Genomic DNA, 25236 nt, shown 5'->3' on the forward strand with positions numbered 1-25236 from the left:
GAGGGGCAGAAACAGGAAGCTTCTAGGTCGCCGTAGAGGACGAAGTTAGGTTCAACTTGGAAAATGAAACAATCAACGTGGCACGACAGCTGACATCAAATTTGGCCTCGCCGTTTGCCACATTTACTAAAACTTAACGCCATCTATTTCTAAAGACTAATACTAAGAGTTTCAAAACTATGAAGATTAAAAACCATCAAAGTTTTGAATAGGGACTAAAACCAAAATCGTGTAATACTTAAGGACGAAAAACATATTTAACCCTATATATATATATATATATATATATATATATATATATATATATATATATATATAAAGTAGAATCTACAATTAAAATAAAATTCAAATCCTTTTTAAAATAAAGAGCATCTTTTATCCACCCTCAGCTTTATTGATGGAATGAGTTTTAATTAAAATAAAACTTCAATTGAAAAATTTATAATAACTTACAAACATATATCTTCTATTAACGTAATTTGTATTGGTTTCGAGCATATTTATCAATTCACTCAAATTCAATTAGATATGGCATAAAAACATCAAAAAAAGTTTTTTTTTTTTTATTGATTACGTGTTTATATATATATATATATATATATATATATATATATATATATATATATATATATATATATATATATATATATATATATATATATATATATATAAATACGCGTACATATTTAGAAAGTAAAATATATAATTTGAGTTACGATTACATTAGTTACGATTTTATGAACTCTTTAGGATTTTAATCATAATTTATATGTTATCTACCTTAATTATATATATTAACGCTGATTTTTATTTTAATAAACACATGACATTTATTAAATACCCAAACATATTATTAATTACATTAAGTGTTCACAAACCAAAACAAACAAAATCATTAAATTTGTTGTAATAAAACTGAAGTTTTATTATTTTATATCCAAAATAAAACATTGAAACATGCCTTACTTATTATATTAAACGAATTATTTAAAAATAAGAATATAAAAGGCTTAATAATATTTTTGATTTATATATTTATAATAATAATTCAATATTTTTCTTTTATTTATTTTTATTCAATATGATCTTTATATATATTTTTTTTAAATATGATCCCTTAATTTAACATTACTACTATTTTTGTCCATTTTATCTTTAAGACTAAAAAATAAATATATAAAATAAAATGAATGATTGTATTAACAAATATTATTTTATTATCTTTAAATGATATTAAAATTATCGAACAAAAGAGACCTAATTAAATTTTTTATATAAGAAACAAAAATGATATCAAGTATATAAAACTAACAAGAATTATGTTTAGAGATAATGTGTTCTTCTCAACACATTTTCTTATTATCGTCACCCTGACACACGAGACATGCACAGTAAGTTTACTGCACGTGTTCCTATGCTACCACACAGAGCATTGCCTATTTATCAGCCATTTTCCTCACTCTTCTTTGTACTCAGAAGCTCTGCCTCATTTTCCTCACTTTTTTCACTTGGAGCTTCTTCATCCACCTACTTTCTTGTGTCTTTCAAGCTTCAAGAATCAAGCACCCCACAAGGTAACCACAACAAGTTCTTCTTTTCATGCAAAGTTGTCGTCCTTTTTGTTTTAAGGATCCCGTGTTTGTTCTTTTCCCTTAGTGGCAGACTGTTTCGTATGTTTATTTTGAGTGAAAAATGCTTACTTAATCTCATTTTCTTTCTGGGTTTTATCTGCAAATATTTTTTCTTGAGATCCTTGTAAATGCATGTCCCTTGTTTGCACTTCTGCAGAAAATGATGAAACTTTTCAATTTGGGTTTTGAAATGAAGTAGTGACTTTGATAATTGTGTGTAGGGTGGACTGAAGGGAAAGAGAAACAAAGGCTAAGATGAATTATGTTTGAGGGTGAAAAGGGGGAAGTTTGTGAAAGAAAAGGGAGGAAATTTTCATCTAGTGAAGGTTGATTGAAAGGGGTTCTGTAATGGAAGGAGGGACAAGGCAGACTTCAGTTCCTCTTCATGGTTCCATTGATAAGTCTAGGATTCTGGATGTTAAACCTCTGAAGAGTTTGATTCCTATTTTCTCTATGTCTTCTCAAGCTTCACCTCCTGGCCAGTATCCTTCTGGGTTTTCACCATTTTCCCCCTTTGGTGCACCTCAGCAAACTCCAACTGAGGTGACACCAAATGGTGCTTCCATACCTACTCCAATAAGGGTATATAGCAGTTCACCAGGGGCAGGAGACTCCAGTTCAACAATGGAGGGGTTCAGTGATCAACGTACTTCTGGGAAGAAAAAACGTGGATCACCAAAGTCGAGCAGCGCCAAATCATCCTTAGATAAGCCTAAGAAAACTCAAGAGCCCCCTGTTGATTTAAGTGTTTTAGTTGGTATTACCCCTGCTCAAAAAGAAGATGGTAGCCGTGAAGTGGTTAATTTTGTGCTCATGGCGTTTGATGCTCTTAGAAGAAAGCTCTGCCAACTTGAAGGGGCCAGGGAATTGAGCTTGGGTCCGATCAAGCGTGCAGATTTGAAAGCCTGCAATACTTTGATGACCAAAGGAATCCGGACAAACATGAGGAAGAGAATAGGATCAGCTCCTGGGGTTGAGATTGGTGACATTTTCTTTTTCAGAACCGAAATGTGTGTTGTGGGTTTGCATGCTCAGTCCATGGGTGGAATTGATGCCTTGCATGTTAGGGGTGAGTTTGAGGAGGAAACTTTGGCTGTGAGCATTGTTTCATCAGGAGAATATGATGACGATGCTGAGGATATTGATGTTATAACGTATACTGGTCAGGGAGGGAACTTCTTCAAGAAAGATAAGCACGCCATTGACCAGAAGCTTAAAAGGGGCAATCTTGCTTTGGATAGGAGTTCGCGACAACTCAATGAAATAAGAGTCATCCGGGGGATTAGGGATGATGTGAATCCAAATTTAAAAGTCTATGTCTATGATGGTTTGTATAAAATTCAGGATTCATGGATTGGAAAAGCAAAAGGTGGTGGTGATGTATTTAAGTATAAGTTGGTTAGAATGCCTGGACAACCTAGTGCCTATGCTGTTTGGAAATCAGTTCAGAAGTGGAAATCTGGCACTTCAAGGATGGGACTTATTCTTGCAGACATTTCCAATGGAGCTGAGAATATTCCTGTATCACTTGTCAATGAAGTTGATAATGTGAAGGCGCCTACTTATTTCAATTATTTCCATTCTCTTAGACACCCTAAATCATTCAGTTTGATGCAGCCTTCAAATGGATGCACCTGTACTAAATCATGTGTTCCTGGTGATTTGAACTGCTCTTGCATTAGGAGAAATGAAGGTGATTTCCCTTATATTGGAAAAGGTGTTCTGGTGAGCCGGATGAAATTGGTTCATGAATGTGGCCCTACATGTCAGTGTTTTCCTAACTGCAAAAATAGAGTATCCCAAACCGGTTTAATGCACCCCATGGAAGTGTTCAAAACGAAGGATAGAGGGTGGGGTCTTCGGTCTCTGGATCCTATTCGCTCTGGTACCTTCGTTTGTGAATATGCTGGAGAAGTTGTTGATAGGGCCAAAGTAAGTCAGCTTGTGAGGGAAGGAAATGAGTATGTTTTTGATTCAACCCGGATTTATGGTCAATTCAAGTGGAATTATGAGCCTAAGCTTTTGGAAGAAGTCAATCCCAGTGAATCTAGTGAGCATTATGCCATGCCGTATCCTTTGACCATAAGTGCCAAGAATTTTGGGAATGTGGCTAGATTCATGAATCATAGTTGCTCCCCAAATGTTTTTTGGCAGCCTGTGGTATATGAAGAAAACAACCAATCGTACGTCCATGTTGCCTTCTTTGCGCTCAGACACATTCCACCAATGACAGAGTTAACGTATGACTATGGAGTTGCCCGATCTGATCATGCTGAGGGTATCCGTGCAGTCAAAGGGAGAAAGAAATGTTTATGCCGATCATCGAAATGCCGAGGTTCTTATGGTTAAAGTCGCTCAAGAACAGCATGGTAACAGGTAATACTTTTACATTTTTAGTTCTCTTTCATTTCAAAAGTTTGTCACCCAGATTCAACATTGTGATGTGTGACATTGTTGCCCTATATATATAACTTTTTAAAAAAATCACTTTTGAAATTTACCCTTGTTTTGTTTCTTTCTCTTGTTATCCTAAATTTGGTGTAAGCAAGAATTTTATGGTTTCTCAAACTTAGGTATGCAATATAGATTAGATATCTTAGCTTCCAGTTTACCAATACACTTGAGTTCTAAAACAGAAACATGCATCATGGTTCACGGTCAATTTTTGTTCCTCTTATTTTCTGGAATTTTTGCATAAAGCTACTATTACTTCAAATTTTTGTTGTGCTTCTCTGGTGTTGTTGGCAATCTACATTTCCTGTTTGACTTCAAATTCAATAGGCATGTAAGTTCATAATCTCTTGAATTCTCTTCAGGTGGTATGGGGTTTCTTTATATGATATTATATACATAATACATGTTGATTAATAGTGTTATGTATGTTTCCTCTATTTACATGTGTATATGTGTATACGTTATCTGACCCAGGAAAGCTAAATAACTAATTGTTATTTTCATCTTTCTTATTTTTTTTAACAGAGGATGATGTTATGTTGGGAGCCACTTTAGGAGTTCGAGTTTAGTGAATGTGTGGTTCTAAATCAAGTGTAAGTGTGTTTGACTATAAAAAATGTGACTCTGGACCTGGCCTTTTTTTGGATCCAATAATATCATGAATTATCGGTTATGTGTAATGTTAAAGTTGGAAATGGCCACAATGCACCAGACAAGTATATAACTAGCTATGAATTCACTTGTTTATCCCTGCCTTTTTCCTTTGGATGTGGGTATGTTTTGTTGTTAGTTATGTATAAGAAGATTAGAATTTTCTTCTGCATTTTTGATTGTAGAAGTAATGGCATGGATCATATCCTATGCTAATTGCATTTGTATGAAATCATCTTCCTCTAGTTATGTTATTTATTAATTATTAGGGACAGCTTGATATCTGCAATTGCTTGTTGGCTGAGGGGTATTTGGAATCTCTTTTTCCATCTATGGTTTCTACTCTAAGAACCTTCCCCATTAACTTGTGATTTTGGCAAGTTGGGTGGGTAGAATAAGGAGATTTTTGTCAATGTCAAACTGTATACTGTCACCTAATAAAACTTAACTCACTCACCCATGCAAACGTAGGAGAATCAAGATAGATCAATTGACAAAAGTTTCCATAGAAGTTTATTTAGATAAGGTCTTATTGAAGTAAACTTCTCTATAAGTACCTCTATTTGAAGTAACCCATAAGTTAACTTTTCCAAAAGTTGATTTTAACTTATACATAAGTTAATTTTAACTTGTTGGATAAGTTGATTTTTTTTTTTCTTTTCATATCTATTATTAAAAAGTTAACCAATCTGAGCCTAAGTCACCTCTTTACTTTGTTAACCCGTATGGTGTATCATATTGTTGAACTTTAGTTGACATTTACTAGCATATTGAATATCAATAGACCAAAAATGATTATGAGCAGTTACAATATTATTGGTTTCTTTCTCGACCAAATATTTAACCATCTAGAGCATGTTCATTTTAGCCCATGATAGTTTTAACTTATTTTAGATAAATAATTGTTTCTTACCAGTTTTTGGATAAGCCATGTAGAATGTCAAACAATATGCAAATCCAATACTTGATATCATCACTCTTTAACTTGGAGGAAACAATGATCTTTGAATTTGGTTCTTTAGTATCTGCTGGCATAGGTTCTGTGCAAATAGTTTGCATACTGGAATTCAATGTAATGACAGTTACCTCTAACTTGTCATTGGTTACTGCATAATGGTTTTTGGGGCTTGGTTCCTCTAATATGAGATCAGCTTCTAAGCATGTCTAAATGTATCATCAATCACATTTGTTCATTATCTCACTACTGCATTTCGAATAAAGCCATTGTGTTTGTAAATTGTTTCTCATTGCATTATGTAACTTTAAACTTTGAAAAATAGAAGAAGCAATTATATCCTATAAAACAATCACAACCAAACATATGCTTGGGATACCTGTTGGGTTGGGCTCCCAATTGTCTCTTAAAAATTCAAACTTGTCAAATTCATTTTTGTCTCACTTAACCCTAGTGGAGGGGGAGGTTTTTTTGGTCAATAGAGAGTGCTAATTTCTCAACCTTTGGGAGAGAGAAAGAGAGCACAAGAACTGGTTGGCATATTTATTGAGCAGTTTCGGTAGAACTATGATTCCTACTTTGTTTGGATGAGACTGAAAATTGGACATCAAGTTCGCGTCATATTGTTCTTTGTTTGGACGGTTGGAATCGTGGATTGGACACTGTGGTTGGAGAAATCAGTTCTGCATTGTTGTTCTGTTTTAGGTTTCTTTTTCTTTGTTCTTCATCTGGGAAAGCATTACTGCTGTGATGTATTGGCTAATTGTAAGCACTTGGTTGCCGTGAACCTCCTGTCCAATTTTCAGCCTCATCCAATAGTAAATAAAGCGGGAATCATAATTTGACCGAAGTGGCTTGGTAAAAAGTGAACCAATTTTTGTACTTTTTTTCCCCAAATGGTGCAAAATTAAGACTCTATTAACCCAGAAGACTCTTCTCCACTTGGGTTAAGTAGCACAACTTGTTAAGTTTAGACTTTTTAGATACACAGATAGGAGCTCAACCCAACAATACCATCTAAAAACCTGCCTTAGGGAGCAGTAAAGGCTAATAGTTTTTTTATTTAGAACTCATAAATATGATGTGTGAAGGACTATGCTTAAACACATCAATTGCTCTCACTCATGTTTTGAGTAATTTTTTTTTGTCCTACCACTGGTTTTTTCAAGTTCACTATGTTAGAGACTGATCTCACTTGAATCTTTGATTATACTTGATTTAACATAGATAGTCTGCTTAACCTGTAAGTGCAGGGTGTCTAATAACCATGTTATCTCATCATGTCATACTTTGAGTCTTTGATTACTCCTCTATTGTCCCTTGCAGGGTATTGAGTAGGTTGCTTGATGAAACTAATAAGGTTTTGTGTGTTTGAGTTAGATTGAGAAGGTTCTGTTTACAACCAATTTATTTTGTGGTTCTTTCTTCTTTAGCAAAATTCTGCATTCTGGAGACTAGTTTCTGCAATGTTATACTTTTTAGAAACCAGTTAGTTTGCAGTACATCTGCAACCAGCAAAAGAAAAAAGTGAAACTTCACAAGAACTGAAGAATATTGTGCTGGTGAAGAAGACTGGTATGCAAACAAGAGAAAAAGATGACAAATTTTGTCATATAGGTATATGGTATTATAATATTCATTCCTTTTTTATTTAAATTCTTCTTTTATATTTAATTATAATAATGAAAGCCATTATAACAAGTTTTCTTCTCTGATTAAATTCATCAAATGAACAAAAATATCTTAAAGAAGTTCTAATTTACAAATTTCATGGATCATCATCTCTTATGATTAGGAATCTCTTATGATTAGGAATGGAATTGATTTGAGTATTGGAATCTTCTTTTCTATGAAAGAGTTCTATAAAAAAATTATGAAGTGAATAGCATGTCTTGCAATAATTTCTGCCTCTACTGTATGACATGTTGTCAACTTTCAAAAGTGTGAAAATTACTATTCATAATACTTTATCAGTCAATTTTAACTGCTTTGTTTGTTTTTTTTTTTCATTTACTTTTTCTAACATTTGATTTCTTTCATGCAAAATGAGAAGGAAAGAAAGGAAGAGTCAAAATGAGAGGAATATAAAGCAAGTCATTATTTGTTGGAAGAGGAAGTAGAACACATGTTTTCAAGAAGTGAAATAGTGTGCTTTTTTTAATCTCATTTTTTATGTAATAATATTAGAAAATAATAAAAATCCTAATATATTAATTTTCTCTTAAAATCTTTTTCTGTTTTTCCATCTTTATTTATTATCTCTCAATTTCATCTTATGTCCAAGTGTATTGGAAGATAATGTTAAATATGTTCTAGCCTTTTCATTTTGCTAAAATCCTTTTTCAAAGTCTATTAATTTTTGAATTTAACATTTAAACTTGAAATATTTAATTTTAATATTTTGAATTTAAAAACTTTCTATTATAATAATTTGGGTTAAATATGTTTTTAATCCCTCAATTATTAAGTGTTTTTGGATTTAGTCTCTCTTTCAATTGTTTCATTATGATCATTTTTCTTAATGAAAATATAATATTTAGTCTTCCAAAAGTAACGATACTAAATTTTGTCTAAGGTGGCTAACAATCTGTCACGTTTCATGGTAACTGTGTCTCACAATCGAAGCAAAATTAGAGTTCTTTAATTTTATCTTCAACGAAGCAAAATTAGGATTCTTTAGTTTAATCTGCAATCAAGCAAAATTATGTTTATGTGAAGCAAAACTAAGTTTTTTCTTCCATAAATTGTGGTAGTAGTGCTTGATGTGGTTGCGGTGATTGTTGCGGTTGGTGTGAAAGAAACGCATAGGCAAGTAAGGTAATTTTTTCCTTTTGTTTTTCGTTTAAAGTTGGTGTTATTTGGGCGTAAAGTGTTGATGTTACAATGTAGGTGTACAAATGGTTTTTGACGTTTCTTTGCATTACATAGGAAAGCTTGTTAAGAATAATGTTGAAGGAGATGTACACATTATAAAAGGAGTTGATCTCGATTGGTGGTCGTACTTTGAAGTAGTGGGAATTATTAAAAAATTCAAATATGATGCAAGAGTTCAAGCTATGGTGGAAGGGGTCCAAACAAAGGCTGCTGAACAATATCAAAATACTTATTGATGATAGGGAAGCAATTTACTTGGCTAACTACGTAGAGGAAAATAACGAAGAGGTTGAAATCTATGTGCAACATGTTCGTAGTGAGACAATTGAAGTTAACTTTATTACTTTTAGTGAAGAGGCAAAGTTAGGACACATACATGACATGGAAGAAGAGGTAAATGTGGGTCACCAAGAGGTTAATGTGGATGAGGAAGAGGTCCAAATGGTCCATGAAGAGGCTTATGGTGCTAAGGAATAGGAAGAGGGGAATGTGGATGTAGAAGAGGTCTACATGGTTGAGGAAGAGGCTTATGTTGTTGATGAACAGGAAGAGGGGAATGTGGATGTAGAAGAGGTCCACATGGCTGAGGAAGATGCTTATGTTGCTGAGGAAGAGGAAAAGGGGAATGTGGTTGACAAAAACTATATGTTGATGACAAAGAGGGGAATGTGGTTGAGGGGGAAGTTGAAGCTTCAGCTGAAGAAATTTGGATGACAGTGAAGAAGAAAGAATGGAAAATGATGATGATGGGTTTGGGATTGAGAATGAGAGGGTGGAGCAAGATCGTAGAAATATCAATCTTGTATTGGATAGGTGAAGTAGAATGAAAAGGAAGAAGAAAATTGTGAGGAGAAGAAGCAATGTTGGTGAAGGGTCATTTATCATTAATGAAGAAGTTGGAGACCATGACATAAATGAAGAATACAATGAATTGTCTTCAGATGTAGATAATGATGACAATGTGAGTTTGAATAGGGGAAAGTTTCCGAAGTATAAAGCGGATGATATGAACAAGACCTTCAAATTTAAATTGGGGATGAAGTTATGTTCATTGAAAGATTTTAAAAATGCGCTAATGAAGCATAGCGTTTTAAATGGAAAAGAAGCTCAGTTTGTGAAGAATGATCCGAAGAGAGTTAGGGCACTGTGTAAAAAGAAATGTGGTTTTGTAATTATGGCCAAACGTTTTAGGTGAAAACTCTGGTTGGGCATCACAGATGTGGAAGAATTTTTGGAAACAAAAGTGTTGGAATAACTCCTGGAAAAGCAAAGCAAATTGCAATGGATTCTTTAGTGGGTGATGGAGAACGACAATATGCTCATCTATATGATTATGTGGCTGAATTTTTAAGACTTAAGGTTGGAACCTTCAAGATTAAGGTCAATCAACCCCAACCCACTTTGACACCAAGGTTTAGGTCATTTTACATGTGTTTAGAGGGTTGTAAAGAGGGTTGTAAAGAGGGCTTCTTAGGTAGTTGTAGGCCCTTCATTGGGGTAGATGGTTGTCATCTGAAGACAACATATAGTGATAAGCTGTTAGTGGCAGTGGCAGAGACCTTAATGACTAATATTTCCCACTAGCTTTTGTTGTAGTTGAAAATGAATGCAAAGACACCAGGAGGTGGTTTTTGACACTACTGCTGGCTGATATTGGGGATATAGATTGTCAACGTTGGGTATTTATTTTAGATCAACAAAAAGTAATTTGTTTTGTTTTATTACCTAATTTCATTTGGTATAATTTTCATTATTTAATAAAAGGTTAATATTCTTTTTATTAGGGATTAATGACAGTGTTTGAGGAGATTTTGAATGGAGTGGAGCACAAGTAGTATTTAAGGCATTTGTACAACAATTATAAGAAGAAATTTGGTGGAGTGCTGATTAGAGACCTTATAGTGAGGCTTGCGAAGGCAACATTTTTTTTAGGAGTGGGAAAAAAATGGGTGAGTTGAAGAAAGTTAATACTGATACTTATAATTGGTTACTTGCAATTCCAACTAAATGTTGGTGTAAACATGCATTTAGTAGTTATTGTAGATGTGATTTCTTGATCGATAATTTGTCTGAGTCATTTAATAGTACAATTTTACTAGCAAGAGACAAACCTATCATTACTATGATGGAATGAATTAGGTCATACATTATGAGTAGGTTTGCAACACTAAGAGAAAAAGTAAAGACATATCCAGGAGATGTTATGCCTAAACCAAGAAAAAGGCTTGACATGGAAGTTGAAAAGAGTGAGAATTGGATTCCTGTTTGGGCAGGGGCTGCAAAATTTGAAGTCACTCATGACTTTACGATGGACAAGTTGGTAGTTGACCTAAGTAACCATACATGTAGTTGTTACTTTTGGGATTTGATAGGAATACCTTGCAGGCATGTTGTGGCTGCCATTCATTATAAATTAGAGAACCCTGAAGATTATGTTCATCATTATTACAAGAAACATGCTTATGAAACTTGTTATGGCCCTCAAATTATTCCAATCAATGGACAACAACTATGGCCTACATCTGATTCTACAACACTACTACCACCCATTTATAAAACACCTCCTGGAGGCTTAAAAAGCTAAAAAGAAGAGAAGCTGATGAATATGTTAGTCATAGAAAGTTGTCAAAGAAAAATATTGTTATTAAGTGTAACAATTGTAATGAATATGGACATAATGTTAGAAGCTGTAGAAAGGGAAAGAAAACCAGAAAGGTACAATTTAGTATTATGTTATTTACAGCTTCAGTTATTTACACCATATGAATTCTAATTACCTTACTCCATTGACAAACCAAAAGGGGAACTGCAAGTGGAGGAGGATATGCATCAACAACACAAGCTGGAAGAACATTAAGAAAGGAAAGTTCCACCGAAGGAGGATCTGCATCAACATCACAAGCTGGAACAACTAACGAAGGGGAAAAAAGAACATCCACAAAAATACTGACTACACAAGTTTTAGAGTCTCAAGCTAGTATCAATTAAAGTTTTAGTGTAGGCATGTGATATTTTTAATGTATTTTGTAATGATTGTGACCCACTAAGGGAACATCTTAGTAGTGGGTATAATAATTTTGGATCTCTTTTTTATCATGTAGTAACACATGTAATGTTCAGTAAAGTGTTAAGGGAGCACTTCAACGATGTAACTAAATTACTTCTCTTATTTAAGGCTAAAGGACCACTTTTTATTTGTTTATCCCTACCTTTATTTATTTCTCCATTAAAGATACATTACCATGGGTATTCTGATCAACAAAAGTTGATGTTATTTACAAAGTTGATGCCTTTGCATAGTCTAAATCATCCATGTTATTGGTTCTATCATAATTTCCTATGCAAAGAAATTTACTTTAATGCCTTAAACATTCTGGTTTTGTGCAGTTTGGATTGTCATTGGATTATAGCAATATTGAAGAACAAATTTGTGAATTATGTTCAATTTCTATTCCATGAAAATAGCCATACACTGAGACAATTCTGTTGCTTTGTGAATTATGCTTAAATTTTGATCTAAGTTAAAGTAACTGGGAATAACTACATCATGTTTCCTTCCCTTTCTTTATAGCAAGGATATCATGGACTGCTATTTCTTTACAACAAGGATATCTTGCATCAGATTCCATTCAACTAAAGAATACCAATTCATATTTTGACATTCAATTGTATTTTCATCATGAAATTGCGTGTCCAACAACCAAACTTTTTCCAAATAAGCAATTCCTTACATGACACCAATTTTCGTTTTTTAACATTAGAACATTCTATTCATTGCCTTTTGTTAGAGTTAGATAGCAAAATTTAAAATCAACACTTTCTCACACTCAAAACTTATAATCACAACATTAAGAGGATAAACCATAAGTTGGAGTCAAACTCAAGTACCAAAATTTTATTCAATTAAACACTTAACAGTACTATAGCAACTCAAAATTACAATATTAATTAAATTTATCTTCGATAAAAACATAATATAAAACATAAAAGTTAATACCTATGACAAAACAAACAACAACAATATAATTTTTCCAATTTTTTTCTATTGCTCTAATTTCCTCTTCAACTTCTCGTTTTTCTTCTTTAGACCAGTACAACCTTTTCCTTTTCCAAAAAGACTTCAACTTCTTCAAGTTTTCTTTGTAAGGTTCCTTGAATTTCATATTCTCCTTCATCAACCATTCAAAGTAGTTACAATTTGAATGCAATATAAATTACAAACCATTAATAAAAACTTCATCACCATAAGTAAAGCATTTTCTCACTTATTGCCCAATTTCTACGTCTCAAAAATAGTATTCCTTTTGTCGCAACCGGGATCGCGACGGGACAGCGAGTCGAACACAAACGGGTTTGAGAAAAAGATTTTGGGGGTCGCCACCATAATTTATTATGGAAAAACTATGGAAACCCAACAAAATAACACATGGTCTGCGAAAACTAGATTTTATGTTCGGGAATTGGTTACGCGTAAGGAAGGTGTTACCATCCTATCGCGCCTGCCCAAAGGCAGTACCTTTAATTAAATGTATAAAGTGACGTGGTTTTGCAAAATGTTAATTTTCCCTAAACAAAATAATAAAAAAAACTATTAGGAAACTAAAAAATATTTTTTGTTTTATGAACCCGACAAGGATTGACCTTGCTCATACGTATATCCATTTATGATGGACAATCAAGGATCGCATAGTTCTTTATCTAGAAAAATGTTTGCGAGTTTGTTTGAAAATTATTATAGATTGATTTAGATTTTTGAAAAGCGAACCTGACAAATATTTGGTTTAACAAGATTGACTTTTTTTGGTTTTAAAGATCTTGTATTTTTTTATTTAAGAATGATGGGAAAAAGAAAGAAACTGGCCATAGGCCGACGCATACTTATAAAAAAAATTATGATTTAAAAAAAACATTATTTGTGTGTAGGAAAATAATACCTTTAGTAAAAACTTCAGAGTATAATAAAAAGAGAAAAAAGAATGGTGTAGAGGTGACATACCTTTTTAGCTTTCAGTACTCTCCTATTTCTTCTTTGGTGAGTGCCGTTGACAGAACCCTTATGGGTGAGAACCTATTTTTCTCTATACTCTCTTTCTCTCTTTTTATTATTTCTGCATGTTTCTCCTTCTCTCCTTTTTTTTTCGTCTCCTCCCCTTTTTCTATCACATGGTGCGTATTTATACACAGACATTGTAATATTATGGTAATTTTGCCCTTAATTGTGAATTAATTGACAATGAAGAAAATAGGGAAAGAAAATGTATTGGTAGCCAGAAAATAAAATAAATAATATTCAAAACATTGATTATCATTATTGTCAGAAAATTTGTTCATTTTTAAAAATCATATTTTCCTCTTTAAAAGCAACTGACGCAACAAATTATATTAATATACTATTTTAAGTATTGTTTATAATTATTAGGATAATATTAATTCAAATTATTACCATATTAAACTAACATTTCAAAAATATTGTGTCCGGTATTATAGTTATTATTTTATCACTTTTTACCCACCATTAATTATTATTCTCTTATTCTTTATTTTTAATTATTTACTTACCCGGACAAAATTGGGTGTTGACAACTGCCCCTCTTTATTTGGATTTTGCTAGATAACATGAACCTTAGAGTTTTTGTGTTATCATAGTAAAAGCTAAATAAAGATAAAGACACTAATTTCGTTTGGGTCCAAAGAAAAGGAAATAGATTACCTCGAAGCGTACCTGGTAGAGCATGTAGAAGGCTTGTGGACCTTGCTGAAGAACCGTGACACCTGTGGAGGGTGTGTCATACCCTATGAACTTTGCTGGAGAGGTGTATGAACCTCGTGAATTGAAACCCTTTTTTCTTTTTTTTAGAGGCGCACGAACCTCGTAATACTTGAAGGTGAGACGCACGAACCTCGTATAACTTGATGGTGAGGCGTACGAACCTCGTAAAATTTGGTGGAGAGGCGCACGAACCTCATAAAATTTGATGGAGAGGCGCACAAACCTCGTAAAATTTGATGGAGAGGCGCACGAACCTCGTATAACTTGATGGTGAGGCGCACGAACCTTGTATAACTTGATGGTGAGGCGCACGAACCTCGTAAAATTTGATGGTGAGGCGCATGAACCTCGTAAAATTAAATGGAGAGGCGCACGAACCTCGTAAAATTAAATGGAGAGGCACACGAACCTCGTAAAATTTGATGGAGAGGCGCACGAACCTCGTAAAATTAAATGGAGAGGCGCACGAACCTCGTAAAATTTGATGGAGAGGCGCACGAACCTCGTAATACTTGATGGTGAGGCGCACAAACCTCGTAAAACTTGATGGTGAGACGCACGAACCTCGTAAAATTAAATGGAGTGGCGCACGAACCTCGTATAACTTGATGAAGAGGCATACAAACCTCGTAATACTTTTTTTTTTGGTGCGAGAATGAAAACTGGGCTTTGGTGCCAGGATGAAAACTGAACTTTTTTTTAATTCCTTGGTGCCAGAATGAAAACTGGGCTTTGGTGCCAGGATGAAAACTAGGCTTGGGTGTCAGTATGAAAATTGGACTTTGGTGCCAGAATGAAAACTGGGCTTTTTTTTTTGAATTCTTTGGTGCCAGAATGAAAACTAGGCTTTGGTGCCAGGATGAAAACTGAGCTTTATTGCCAGAATGAAAACTGGGATATAGTGCCAGAATGAAAACTGGGCTTTGGTGCCAAGATGAAAACTGGGCTTTGGTGCCAGGATGAAACTGGGTTTTAGTGCCAGTATGAAAACTGAGCTTTTCTTGTCTTTTTGAATTCTTTGGTGCTAGAATGAAAACTGAGCTTTAGTGTCAGGATGAAAACTGGGCTTTTTTTTTGGTGTCAGAATGAAAACTGGGCTTTGGTGCCAAGATGAAAACTAGGCTTAGGTGCCAGGATGAAAACTGGGCTTTGGTGCCAAGATGAAAACTGAACTTCTTTTTTTGAATTCTTTGATGCTAGAGTGAAAATTAGGCTTTGGTGCCAGAATGAAAACTGGGTTTTCCTTTTTTTTTTTTTGAATTCTTTGGTGCCAGAATGAAAATTGGGCTTTGGTGCCAGGATGAAAACTGGGCTTTCCTTTTTTTTTTTGAATTCTTTAGTGCCAGGATGAAAACTGAGTTTTGGTGCTATGATGAAACTACGCTTTGGTGATAGTCATGAGTGGGCACATGACCTCCCCATATGGGTATTGCTGATGTTGCATGCACTCCCCTTTCCTTCTCTTTTTCCGAATTAAAACGAATATTTTGGAATAGTGGCCGAAGATGTAATTTTCACATTCTTCAGCCCAATCTCGATTCTTTCGGTCTATGATGATGATACCAGCGAAATTGAGAGTCACACTTTCGATCATATGCTCATGAAAAGGTGGTTGTAGTATGCTTACAAACATTGCAACCATCTCCTTGTTGTATAGAGTTGGCTCCACCTGTTCTGTCAATTTTCTCTATAGTTGCGCATACTCCTTAAAAGACTCCTCTTCTTTCTTTGCCATGTGGTGCAATTGTAACCTGTCTGGCGCGGCGTTCATGTGGTATTTGTAATGCCTTACAAAGACATCCGCCAAATCTTCCCAAGAATAGATATTAGAGAATTCCAGATGTGTATACCAACTCAATGATGATTCAGCCAAGCTATCTTGAAAGAAATGGATAAGCAAATTTTCGTCATGAGCGTAAGCAACCATTTTTCGACAATACATGGTCAATTGGTTTTTAGGGCATGTGCTACCCTTGTATTTCTCGAATTTTGGCACCTTAAACTTATGTGGGATTATCACACCTAGGGCTAGGCTCAACCTCGCCACATCACCAAACCCATAACTTTCAGACCCCTCTATGATTTTCAGCCTGTCTTCAAACACTTCAAGTTTACTTTTCGCTTCCTCTATGTTCGTGTGCATGGTGGCCTTAGTCGAAACATCATGTGCAACAACTGTGTGAGGAGACTTGGATATTTCATTCACCTTCGTCTCTATCGTGTGGATAGGCCCTTAAGCTCTAGTACGCTATTGGTTATGGGAAATGCCAAAGAAGTGTGTTCTGCCTCTGAGTGATCTCCAATGGGAGGCATGTAACCTGGAGGCAAACCATACAATGGAAACATGAATTGTGTGCCCACAACGTTATGTGCTAGAGGATGAGCCTTATCCTCAGCCTTTATAAACGAAGTCTCTCTTGCAACCCTCATGGCTTTCAAAGCTTCCAAGATTTGATCGATTTGATCCTTTAGTTGGCTAATATTAGCCTTTACAGCTTCACGTTGCTCTTCCAAAACTTCCATAGCTTTAGAATTTGCTCGAGTCCTATAAGGATGTCGTGGAAGTCCCGCCATATTCTTTTACTTCTTATGCTTTTTGGCTTTTAGTACTTCCCTGCATTCTACACCATGGTAATGCGTGCTTGATGTATGGGTGGGAATTCGCGTGAGATCCTCATTCACCCTTTTTTTAGTTTTGAAAATTCTGAACTTTTTCACTGATGTACTTTTTGAAATGATTTCCATCGAATCATGAATTCTCGCTGGAGTTGGCGATGCATGGTGTGTTATGTTTTTCTTTGGGCCCTTATGATGATGCATGAATGATGCTGAATGCATGAATGTATGGACCTATAATGAAAAACCTAGATGCATGTTGATCATTTTGTATTTTTGAATGAAAGAGGTTTGATAACCACATAAAAAAAGTTCCAAATAAAGCTTCTCATTGACGAAGATATATACATGATAGTTATTTATGCAGATAAATGGTTATGACTTTTTCATGATGCAATACTGTGCAAGTAGTTTTTTTTTTGAAAAAAAGTAATGTTCTGCGTTTGATTGATTTTTTTTGTAATATTATTTTATTTTTGCGGAGTCAATTTGAAACAATGGATGTCAAAAATTTTGAAGTCGGATATTCAAAACAATGCTTGGCATTTTCTTTTGACATTGATATGTGCATGCTTGAATTCACAGAAAAGTTGAAAGTGGTAAGGGTTTAAAACATTTAAAGGACACTAGGATAACCACGTTGGCGTGTAATATGTGTACATATGAAAATGAGTATGGAAATATAGATCCATGAATGTCAAAGCTGCCCTAGTTTTTAGGCATGGGTTTTGTTCAAGATAAGGAATGGGTTTGGAAAGGATTTATCGAAAAAAGATTGTCCCAATTGGTTTGATTTTCTTTTGCATGCTTTTGGTTAATTTGGGAGTTCCCAAATAGCACAAGCGAGAATAACTTTGGCAAGACCAATATGCTATAGTTTGTGGGTAGTATTAGTGTTTGTTAGAGCCAAACTCTTTTTCTTTTGGGGAAGGCTGGAGGATGAGTGTTTTCAAGCAATGCGCACACACATATCACAACAGAAAATACTATCAATTACTTAAAATGTTTGATCACAAAAACATATGATAATGAATTACTCAAAATGTAATGATTTCCTTTTCTATGTTTTTTTTTGCGAAATGAAAATGATAAAACTTTTTGAGAAATAATTTTTTTTTTATATTTTTCTCTTACCACATTTGTTTGTTTTTTTTTTCAAGAAATTGAATTTGAAGAAAACTATCAACTGGGCCTAATGGGCTTAAAAAATGTTCTTGTTATAGTGAATGAAAATTAAGTTTGTCATTTTCATTTTTTCCTTGTGTTTTGAAATTTTGATTTTTTTTTCAAAAACAAATCTTTCTTAAATAACATGATGTCAACCTAACCTGTTCAAAAACGTTTTTTTATTTTATTTTAAGACTCAAAATAGGTTACATTAAATTATGATCGCCTTATTTTCAAAAATCTTAGATAAGTTGTCCATGTTTTTTTTTCTTTTTTTTCATTTTCAATTTTTTTATTTTTTATTTTTTTGTTAAAAAGACTGTTTGCGATCACTTTGAGGTAGTGCCCCTCATAAACTAATTTTTTTATGGATAAAATAGATGATGGAAAATGATGAAGAAGAAAACTATTTTCGTGATTTCATGTTATAAATGGTTCAAAAAAATGAAAGTTTTATTAATTCATTTGACTAAAAAGTGTTTATCTCGCCTTATTAATTTATTCATTAAAATATGACATTTTTGTTTGTTTTTTAAAAAATTGTGACACATCCACTATTATGTAAAACGAAAAATTAAGGGAGAATGATAAAAATATTACTAATGCATATGATGCATGTGCCAAAAAATAATTAAAAGACAACATGCTTTTTTTTATGCTTTTAAGGTAGGTCACATGTCTTAAAAGGTTTGAGCATTGTATATGCAATCTCACAAGGATGACTTCCTAAACCTAAAATAAAGGCCACCAGAGCTATGGTCCTTTTCACAGCGTTTTCCACAACAGTTGAGACGCAACTAGGTGTGGAATTGCATGTTAAGAGAACATACACTGGCTGAGGTTCTCACGATAGCCAAACTGGAAGTAGTCCAGACGTAACACCGCTATGCAACCCCTCTAATTCTATGTTACACTCAGACCCAGGTATAGGGTCCCACTCATGATATGTACAGTAATAATTATTACAAAAAAACATATAAAAAATTACCAAAATGAATAAAGACCAATCATATAGATAAATAAAGGGAAAAATACAATAAAAAATAAAATAAAGAGAAATCACATCAATTTGCACATTTAATTAACAAGGCCTGATTCTCTAACGTTCCCGGTGGAGTCGCCATTTGTCGAAACCAGGATCGCGACGGGACGGTGAGCCGAACACAAACGGGTTTGAGAAAAAGATTTTGGGAGTCACCACCATAATTTATTATGGAAAAACTATGGAAAACCAACAAAATAACACATGGTCTGCGAAAATTAGATTTTATGTTCGGGAATTGGTTACGCTTAAGGAAGGTGTTAGCACCCTATCGCGCCTGCCCAAAGGCAGTACCTTTAATTAAATGTATAAAGTTGACGTGGTTTTGCAAAATGTTAATTTTCCCTAAACAAAATAATAAAAAAAAAATATTAGGAAACTAAAAAATATTTTTTGTTTTATGAACCCGACAAGGATTGACCTTGCTCATACGTATATCCATTTATGATGGACAATCAGGGATCACGTAGTTCTTTATCTAGAAAAAGGTTTGTGAGTTTGTTTGAAAATTATTATAGATTGATTTAGATTTTTGAAAAGCGAACCCGACAAATATTTGGTTTAACAAGATTGACTTTTTTTGGTTTTAAAGATCTTGTATTTTTTTATTTAAGAGTGATGGGAAAAAGAAAGAAACCGGCCATAGGCCGACGCATACTTATAAAAAAAATTATGATTTTGAAAAAACATTATTTGTGTGTAGGAAATTAATACCTTTAGTAAAAACTTCAGAGTATAATAAAAAGAGAAAAAAGAATGGTGTAGAGGTGACATACCTTTTTAGCTTTCAGTACTCTCCTATTTCTTCTTTGGTGATTGCCGTTGACATAACCCTTATGGGTGAGAACCTATTTTTCTCTATACTCTCTTTTTATTATTTCTGCATGTTTCTCCTTGTCTCCTTATTTTTTCGTCTCCTTTCCCTTTTTCTATCACATGGTGCGTATTTATACACACATTGTAATATTATGGTAATTTTGCCCTTAATTGTGAATTAATTGACAATGAAGAAAATAGTGAAAGAAAATGTTTTGGTTGCTAGAAAACAAATTAAATAATATTCAAAACATTGATTATCATTATTGTCAGAAAATTTGTTCATTTTTAAAAATCCTATTTTCCTCTTTAAAAGCAACTGACGCAACAAATTATATTAATATACTATTTTAATTATTGTTTATAATTATTAGCATAATATTAATTCAAATTATTACCATATTAAACTAACCTTTAAAAAATATTGTGTCCGATATTATAGTTATTATTTTATCACTTCTTACCCACCATTCATTATTATTCTCTTATTCTTTATTTTTAATTATTTACTTACCCGGACGAAATTGGGTGTTGACACCTTTGTTCTTTAAAGTAGTTGCCTTCAACAACAACAATCTTTCCCTACAACCACAAAATTTTGATACATTGAGAAGAAGATTCACATGTTCGTGACATTCTCGAACCAATGCTCCTTCACGTGCGACCAAATCCTCCATTTCCAAAGTAAATAACCTAAATCAACTTAGTTCCCTCTATTCCCACCAAAATCCTATATCCTCAATCCATCCCTCTATTCCCACGAAAATAAACTTACCTCCCAAAGAAGACCAACTCCAACCTTTTGCTCTTCAACTTTCTTTCAAGCTTAAAAGATGATTTTGTCTCTGGGCAACTGCATACAAAGTGTAAGGACCTGCACGTTCTTTTATTTTTTTAAAAAAAAGAAAGTGGTGGGGGCGGGGCAGTCACTCATGGCTTGCATAATTTTATAGAAGCAGTCATCATGCGTGGAAGCACCAGCCGCCCCAATATCAGAAGTGGGTTTTCTTTATTGCAAATGGAGAATAGCACTCAGAGGGCCCCTTTTCCTTCAATGTGCATCGTCCAGAGAGCACAGCAAGGGAAGCATTACTGGCTTTAATTTACTGAGAGGAGGATTTGGGTTGGGTAATGGTGAGAAGAGAAATTCTTGCTGCCATATTTGTGAGAGTGGAGTCCTTGCTGCAAGATCGTTCAGGGAGGTGAAGTGGAGATTTTCTGGAGTTGCTAGGAGACCTTGGTACTACAAGTCTTGGGGGAGATAGATTCAAGATTCACAAAGGAAGTCTTCAAGAGGTAAGGGGAGCTAGATCTGTTTTTATAGATTGTAGAAATATTAAACTGTGTTTGAAATCTGTTATATTCTGCTCTTTGATACAAATCTGGGAATTTGGGGATGAAAAACTGGGTTTCTGGAAAACCTGGTGCGATTCTGCAGAATTTTGCAGAAACGCGCGTTCGTCCAAACAGTGCACGACCAAATAGTGGTCGGCCAATTTTGTGAACCTTCGGTCTTGATTCTGAGCGTTCGTCCGTATGGTGCTCGACCAAATAGTGATCGGCTAAAGTGAGCGTTCACTTTCGTATTGTTAGCGAGCGTCAGCGTTCGTCCTTGGTGTGCAATAGTGATATTAACGTTCGGTCGTTAGTATAGGTTAAACCATGATTTTTCTACCGTTCGGTTAGGTGTTAATTTGTGTTGATCGGTCAAGGTTTATTTTCTACCGTTCGTTTGATTTTTGATTGGATAGTTTTCTGTTAAGTATTGATCTGTTACCGTTCGGTCTTGAATGTTTAGTACCGTTCGGTTAAGAATTTTTAGTACCGTTCGGTCAGGCTTTGATTTATTACGGTTCGGTTAAGTGTTCTTTCGGTCAAGATTCTATACGGTCGTCCACTTCTTTAGGTGTTCGACATAGTACTTTAGGTGTTCGATTAATACTCAAACGTTCGTTCTAAGCATGGTTAGTTTAATAATGTTTGATCTTGAATGATGAGTTTTGGTGTACTGTTGATTGTAAGCATTCGGTCTTAAATTGATATTTTTAGGTTTCAATCTCGAGCGTTCGGTTTTGGGGTTATAGTGATAAAATACATTCGTCCTTAATTGATATTATCGGGTTGTAATCTTGAGCGTCTCGGTCTTAATTTGATATTATTAAGTTTTGATCCTGAGCGTTCGGTTTTAATTATGTAGTTTCTACTGGTGATCTAGAGCGTTCGTCTGGGTGTATTATTATTTTGAGCGTTCATTGTTAACTTGATATACTTAGGTTTCAATCTTGAGCATTCGATCTTGTGAAATAGTGACCGTAGGCCTTCGTCTTTAAAGTGGTATTCTCAGAGAGTGATCTTTAGCGTTAGGTATTGATTGTAAACGTTCGGTTTCGAGGTATTCTCAGGTTTAGCTTGTAGCGTTCGGTCTTAAATTGAATTCTTATTCTCAAATCTTGAACGCTCGGTTTTGGCGTATTAGCAAGCGTTCGGTTTTCATTTGATATTCTGAGGTTTAGTTCTTATGCGTTCGGTCGTTATTTTCTACTTATCGGTCAAGTATTGATTTTTAACAACGTTCGAGTAGGTGTTGAATTTTCTAGTACCGATTGATGATGTTATTCAGTAGTGATCCTTCGTAGTGAGCGTTCGGCCTTAAATTGATATTCTTAAGTTTGATATTGAACGTTCGGTCTGAAAGTGTTAGAAATTGTAATGTTCGGTATAAATTAGTATTCTCAGGATTTGATTTAGTACCGAACGGTCAGATTGGATGTAGTAGCGTTCGGTCAGATTTTGATTTAATACGGTTTGGTTAAGTCGTGATCTTTCGGCCAGTACTTTACGTGTTCGGTAAGTGATCTAGGTATTCGACGCAGAAAATAGCGTTCGTTCTAATAGTTTCCATCATAGCCAGCGTTCGGTCTCGAGGAAGCTTTATCTTTGAGCGTTCGTCCAAATAGCTTCGAGTTAATAGTATTGGGTTTAATGATGTTTTGGGGTCTTAGTGTCGAGCCTAAGAGATTGATCTCAACGTTCGTCCAGCCAGTACCCGATTTAAGTGAGGTATTCGGTTTTAGTGTTCGGCCTAATCGGGTTTAATCCAGTGAGGCGTTCGGATAAAGCGTTCGGCCGAATAGTGTTAATCCAGGTGTTCGGTTTTAGCGTTCGGTCAAATTGTGTTGAATTAAATATGATCTTCGGTTTTAGCGTTCGTCCAAATAGTGTTGAATATGTTCTGATTTAAGCATTCGACCTGATAGTGTATGATTTAATAACGTTCGTACAATTGGCATTCGGCAAACAGTATTATGCCAAATAGTATTCAGTAAATAGTGTCTGTCCAAATAGTATTAGGTAAATAGTGTCCGTCCAAATAGCGTTCGTGCAAATAGCGTTCGGTGAATAGTATTCTACAAATAATGTTGTCTAAGTTTATTTTCTCTTGAATTGAATTATGTGTACAAATGTTTGGAATGTACACTGTGATGTGATATAGATGAAAGTATGTGAATGTATGAGATATGATAAATTACCGTGATAATATGATTGTGAAGGTAAATGATGAATTTGAGTATGATTTGGACATCTCGGGGAGATATGGATGAAAATGTTATGTGGTGTTGGGGTTGTTCTGTATAACTGTAGTGAACTTAGGATCGGTCTGTCTATCCCTACACTCAAAGCATTGTTCATGCTCACATAGAGAAGAACAATGTCAGTGGTGAGAGTAGAGGGAGGTCCTCGTCTATAGCCAGTAATGACAGAGATAGGCAGGTTGGGGATTTACGTTGCTAGTGTTGGAGAGAGCCAGCAGAACTATGCAAGTGCATCCTCGTCTATAGCCAGTAATGGCAGAGATAGGCAGGTTGGGGATTTATCTTGCTAGTGTTGGAGAGAGTCAGCAGAACTATGCAAGTGCATCCTCGTCTATAGCCAGTAATGGAAAAGATAGGCAGGTTGGGCATTTACCTTGCTAGTGTTGGAGAGGGCCAGCAGAACTAGGCAAGTGCAAAGACGACTGTTAGTTCAACAGTTATACGAATCCGGATGAGTCGTGTGAGGGTGTGAGTGATGGTTTAATGAGCATTCCTTAATTGTTCTTTTATATGAATCTATATATAATAACATGAATTAACTGTGCTATATGTATAACATGTTTTTATATCTAGCTCACCCTTGCATCGTTTGTGTTGTGTGTTGTTGGATATGTTTCTTGGGCGATGATCATCCACTTGGATGGGAGCAGATGTTGTCGAGGAGATTCCTTTGGGAGCCAGAGTTGGAAGATTCTGAGGTTGCGGTGTAGTCTTCTTAGGAATTTCCCATTTGAACACTTGTAGTGTTCAATCCTTTAAACTCTTTAAGTTTAAATTTCCTTTTCTTTTATTTCTGGATGACTGCAATTTCACATTTGATTATATGTCATACTCCGACTGTTCTCTTTATTTAGATGTTGACGTCTATATTATATAATATTGGTTATTATATAATCGGGATGTTACACAAAGCACACTTGTAATCTAAGATTTCACATTCGGTTCAAGTTAATAAACCCCTGTACTGAGTTTCCATTAAAAAATAGGAATGTGGCATAATGTTACCATGAAACGCAACATTAAACATGGCACAACGTTAGTCACCTCAGACAAAATTTAACGTTGTTGTTTTCGAAAAACTAAATTATATAGTTTCATTAAGGAAAATGATCAAAGTGAAGTAAAGTTTGAAAAAAAGATTAAACCCAAAAAAACACTTTATAGTTGAAAAACTAAACATATTTAACTCTAATAATTTTAAGTGATATGTAACAATTTTGTACTAGTGTTACATTGGTTTTTATCATTGTAATTTTTGGTAACAAATAATAAATAATAAGTAATAAGTAATAAATAATACTTTGATTAAAGTCATACTAAACTATAATGATATTAGTTAACATTCAAAAGGTAAAACGTCACACATATAGTATAAAATTTAATATAAATAAAATCAAATTCAAGTAACACATGATTTAGCTAATAAAATGTTTTCATTTGCTATTTTTAATATTGAAATAGAAAATAATACTGTATAAAGATAATATTTTACACTCCTAAATTTACCTTAACGTTGACAATAAAAATATTGTAGATTTAGGTAGAAATAACATATTTTTACTACCACTTTTTAATTCTGAAAAAAAAGAATAGTCTTTTACTTTTTAATTAATAACATAATTTTAATATATAATTAATAAGCTACCACATAATATCCAACTTTATTA

At 34.3% G+C, this 25236-nt stretch overlaps 2 protein-coding genes across 3 annotated transcripts; both read left to right on the forward strand.

Annotated features, from left to right (window-relative positions):
• The first annotated feature begins 1415 nt into the window (after window positions 1–1415).
• Window positions 1416–4908, forward strand: LOC108332488 (histone-lysine N-methyltransferase, H3 lysine-9 specific SUVH1). Of its 2 annotated transcripts, none has more exons than XM_017567776.2 (3): window positions 1416–1574; window positions 1789–4007; window positions 4611–4908. In XM_017567776.2, exon 2 carries the CDS (start codon window positions 1980–1982, stop codon window positions 3978–3980), a length of 2001 nt encoding a protein of 666 aa, XP_017423265.1. In that variant the 5' UTR covers window positions 1416–1574; window positions 1789–1979; the 3' UTR covers window positions 3981–4007; window positions 4611–4908. The 2 variants fall into 2 exon arrangements, with proteins under 2 accessions (XP_017423265.1, XP_017423264.1); XM_017567775.2 differs by having other exon boundaries at window positions 1853–4007.
• Window positions 4909–9388: 4480 nt separating this feature from the next.
• Window positions 9389–11149, forward strand: LOC108332682 (uncharacterized). Its single transcript, XM_017567996.1, has 3 exons — window positions 9389–9700; window positions 9757–10103; window positions 10723–11149. Exons 1-3 carry the CDS (start codon window positions 9389–9391, stop codon window positions 11147–11149), a joined length of 1086 nt encoding a protein of 361 aa, XP_017423485.1.
• The last annotated feature ends 14087 nt before the right edge of the window (window positions 11150–25236 follow it).

Source organism: Vigna angularis, chromosome 11 (assembly GCF_016808095.1).
Source record: "Vigna angularis cultivar LongXiaoDou No.4 chromosome 11, ASM1680809v1, whole genome shotgun sequence".
Taxonomy (NCBI): Eukaryota; Viridiplantae; Streptophyta; class Magnoliopsida; order Fabales; family Fabaceae; genus Vigna; species Vigna angularis.

Coding starts and splice junctions, on each gene's coding strand:
- LOC108332488 (XM_017567776.2), top strand. CDS start 1,980: ATGGAAGGAGGGACAAGGCAGACTTCAGTTCCTCTTCATGGTTCCATT.
- LOC108332682 (XM_017567996.1), top strand. CDS start 9,389: ATGAAAAGGAAGAAGAAAATTGTGAGGAGAAGAAGCAATGTTGGTGAA. Junction 9,701..9,756: donor TGAAGAATGATCCGAAGAGA/GTTAGGGCACTG, acceptor CAAACGTTTTAG/GTGAAAACTCTGGTTGGGCA. Junction 10,104..10,722: donor ACAACATATAGTGATAAGCT/GTTAGTGGCAGT, acceptor CATTATGAGTAG/GTTTGCAACACTAAGAGAAA.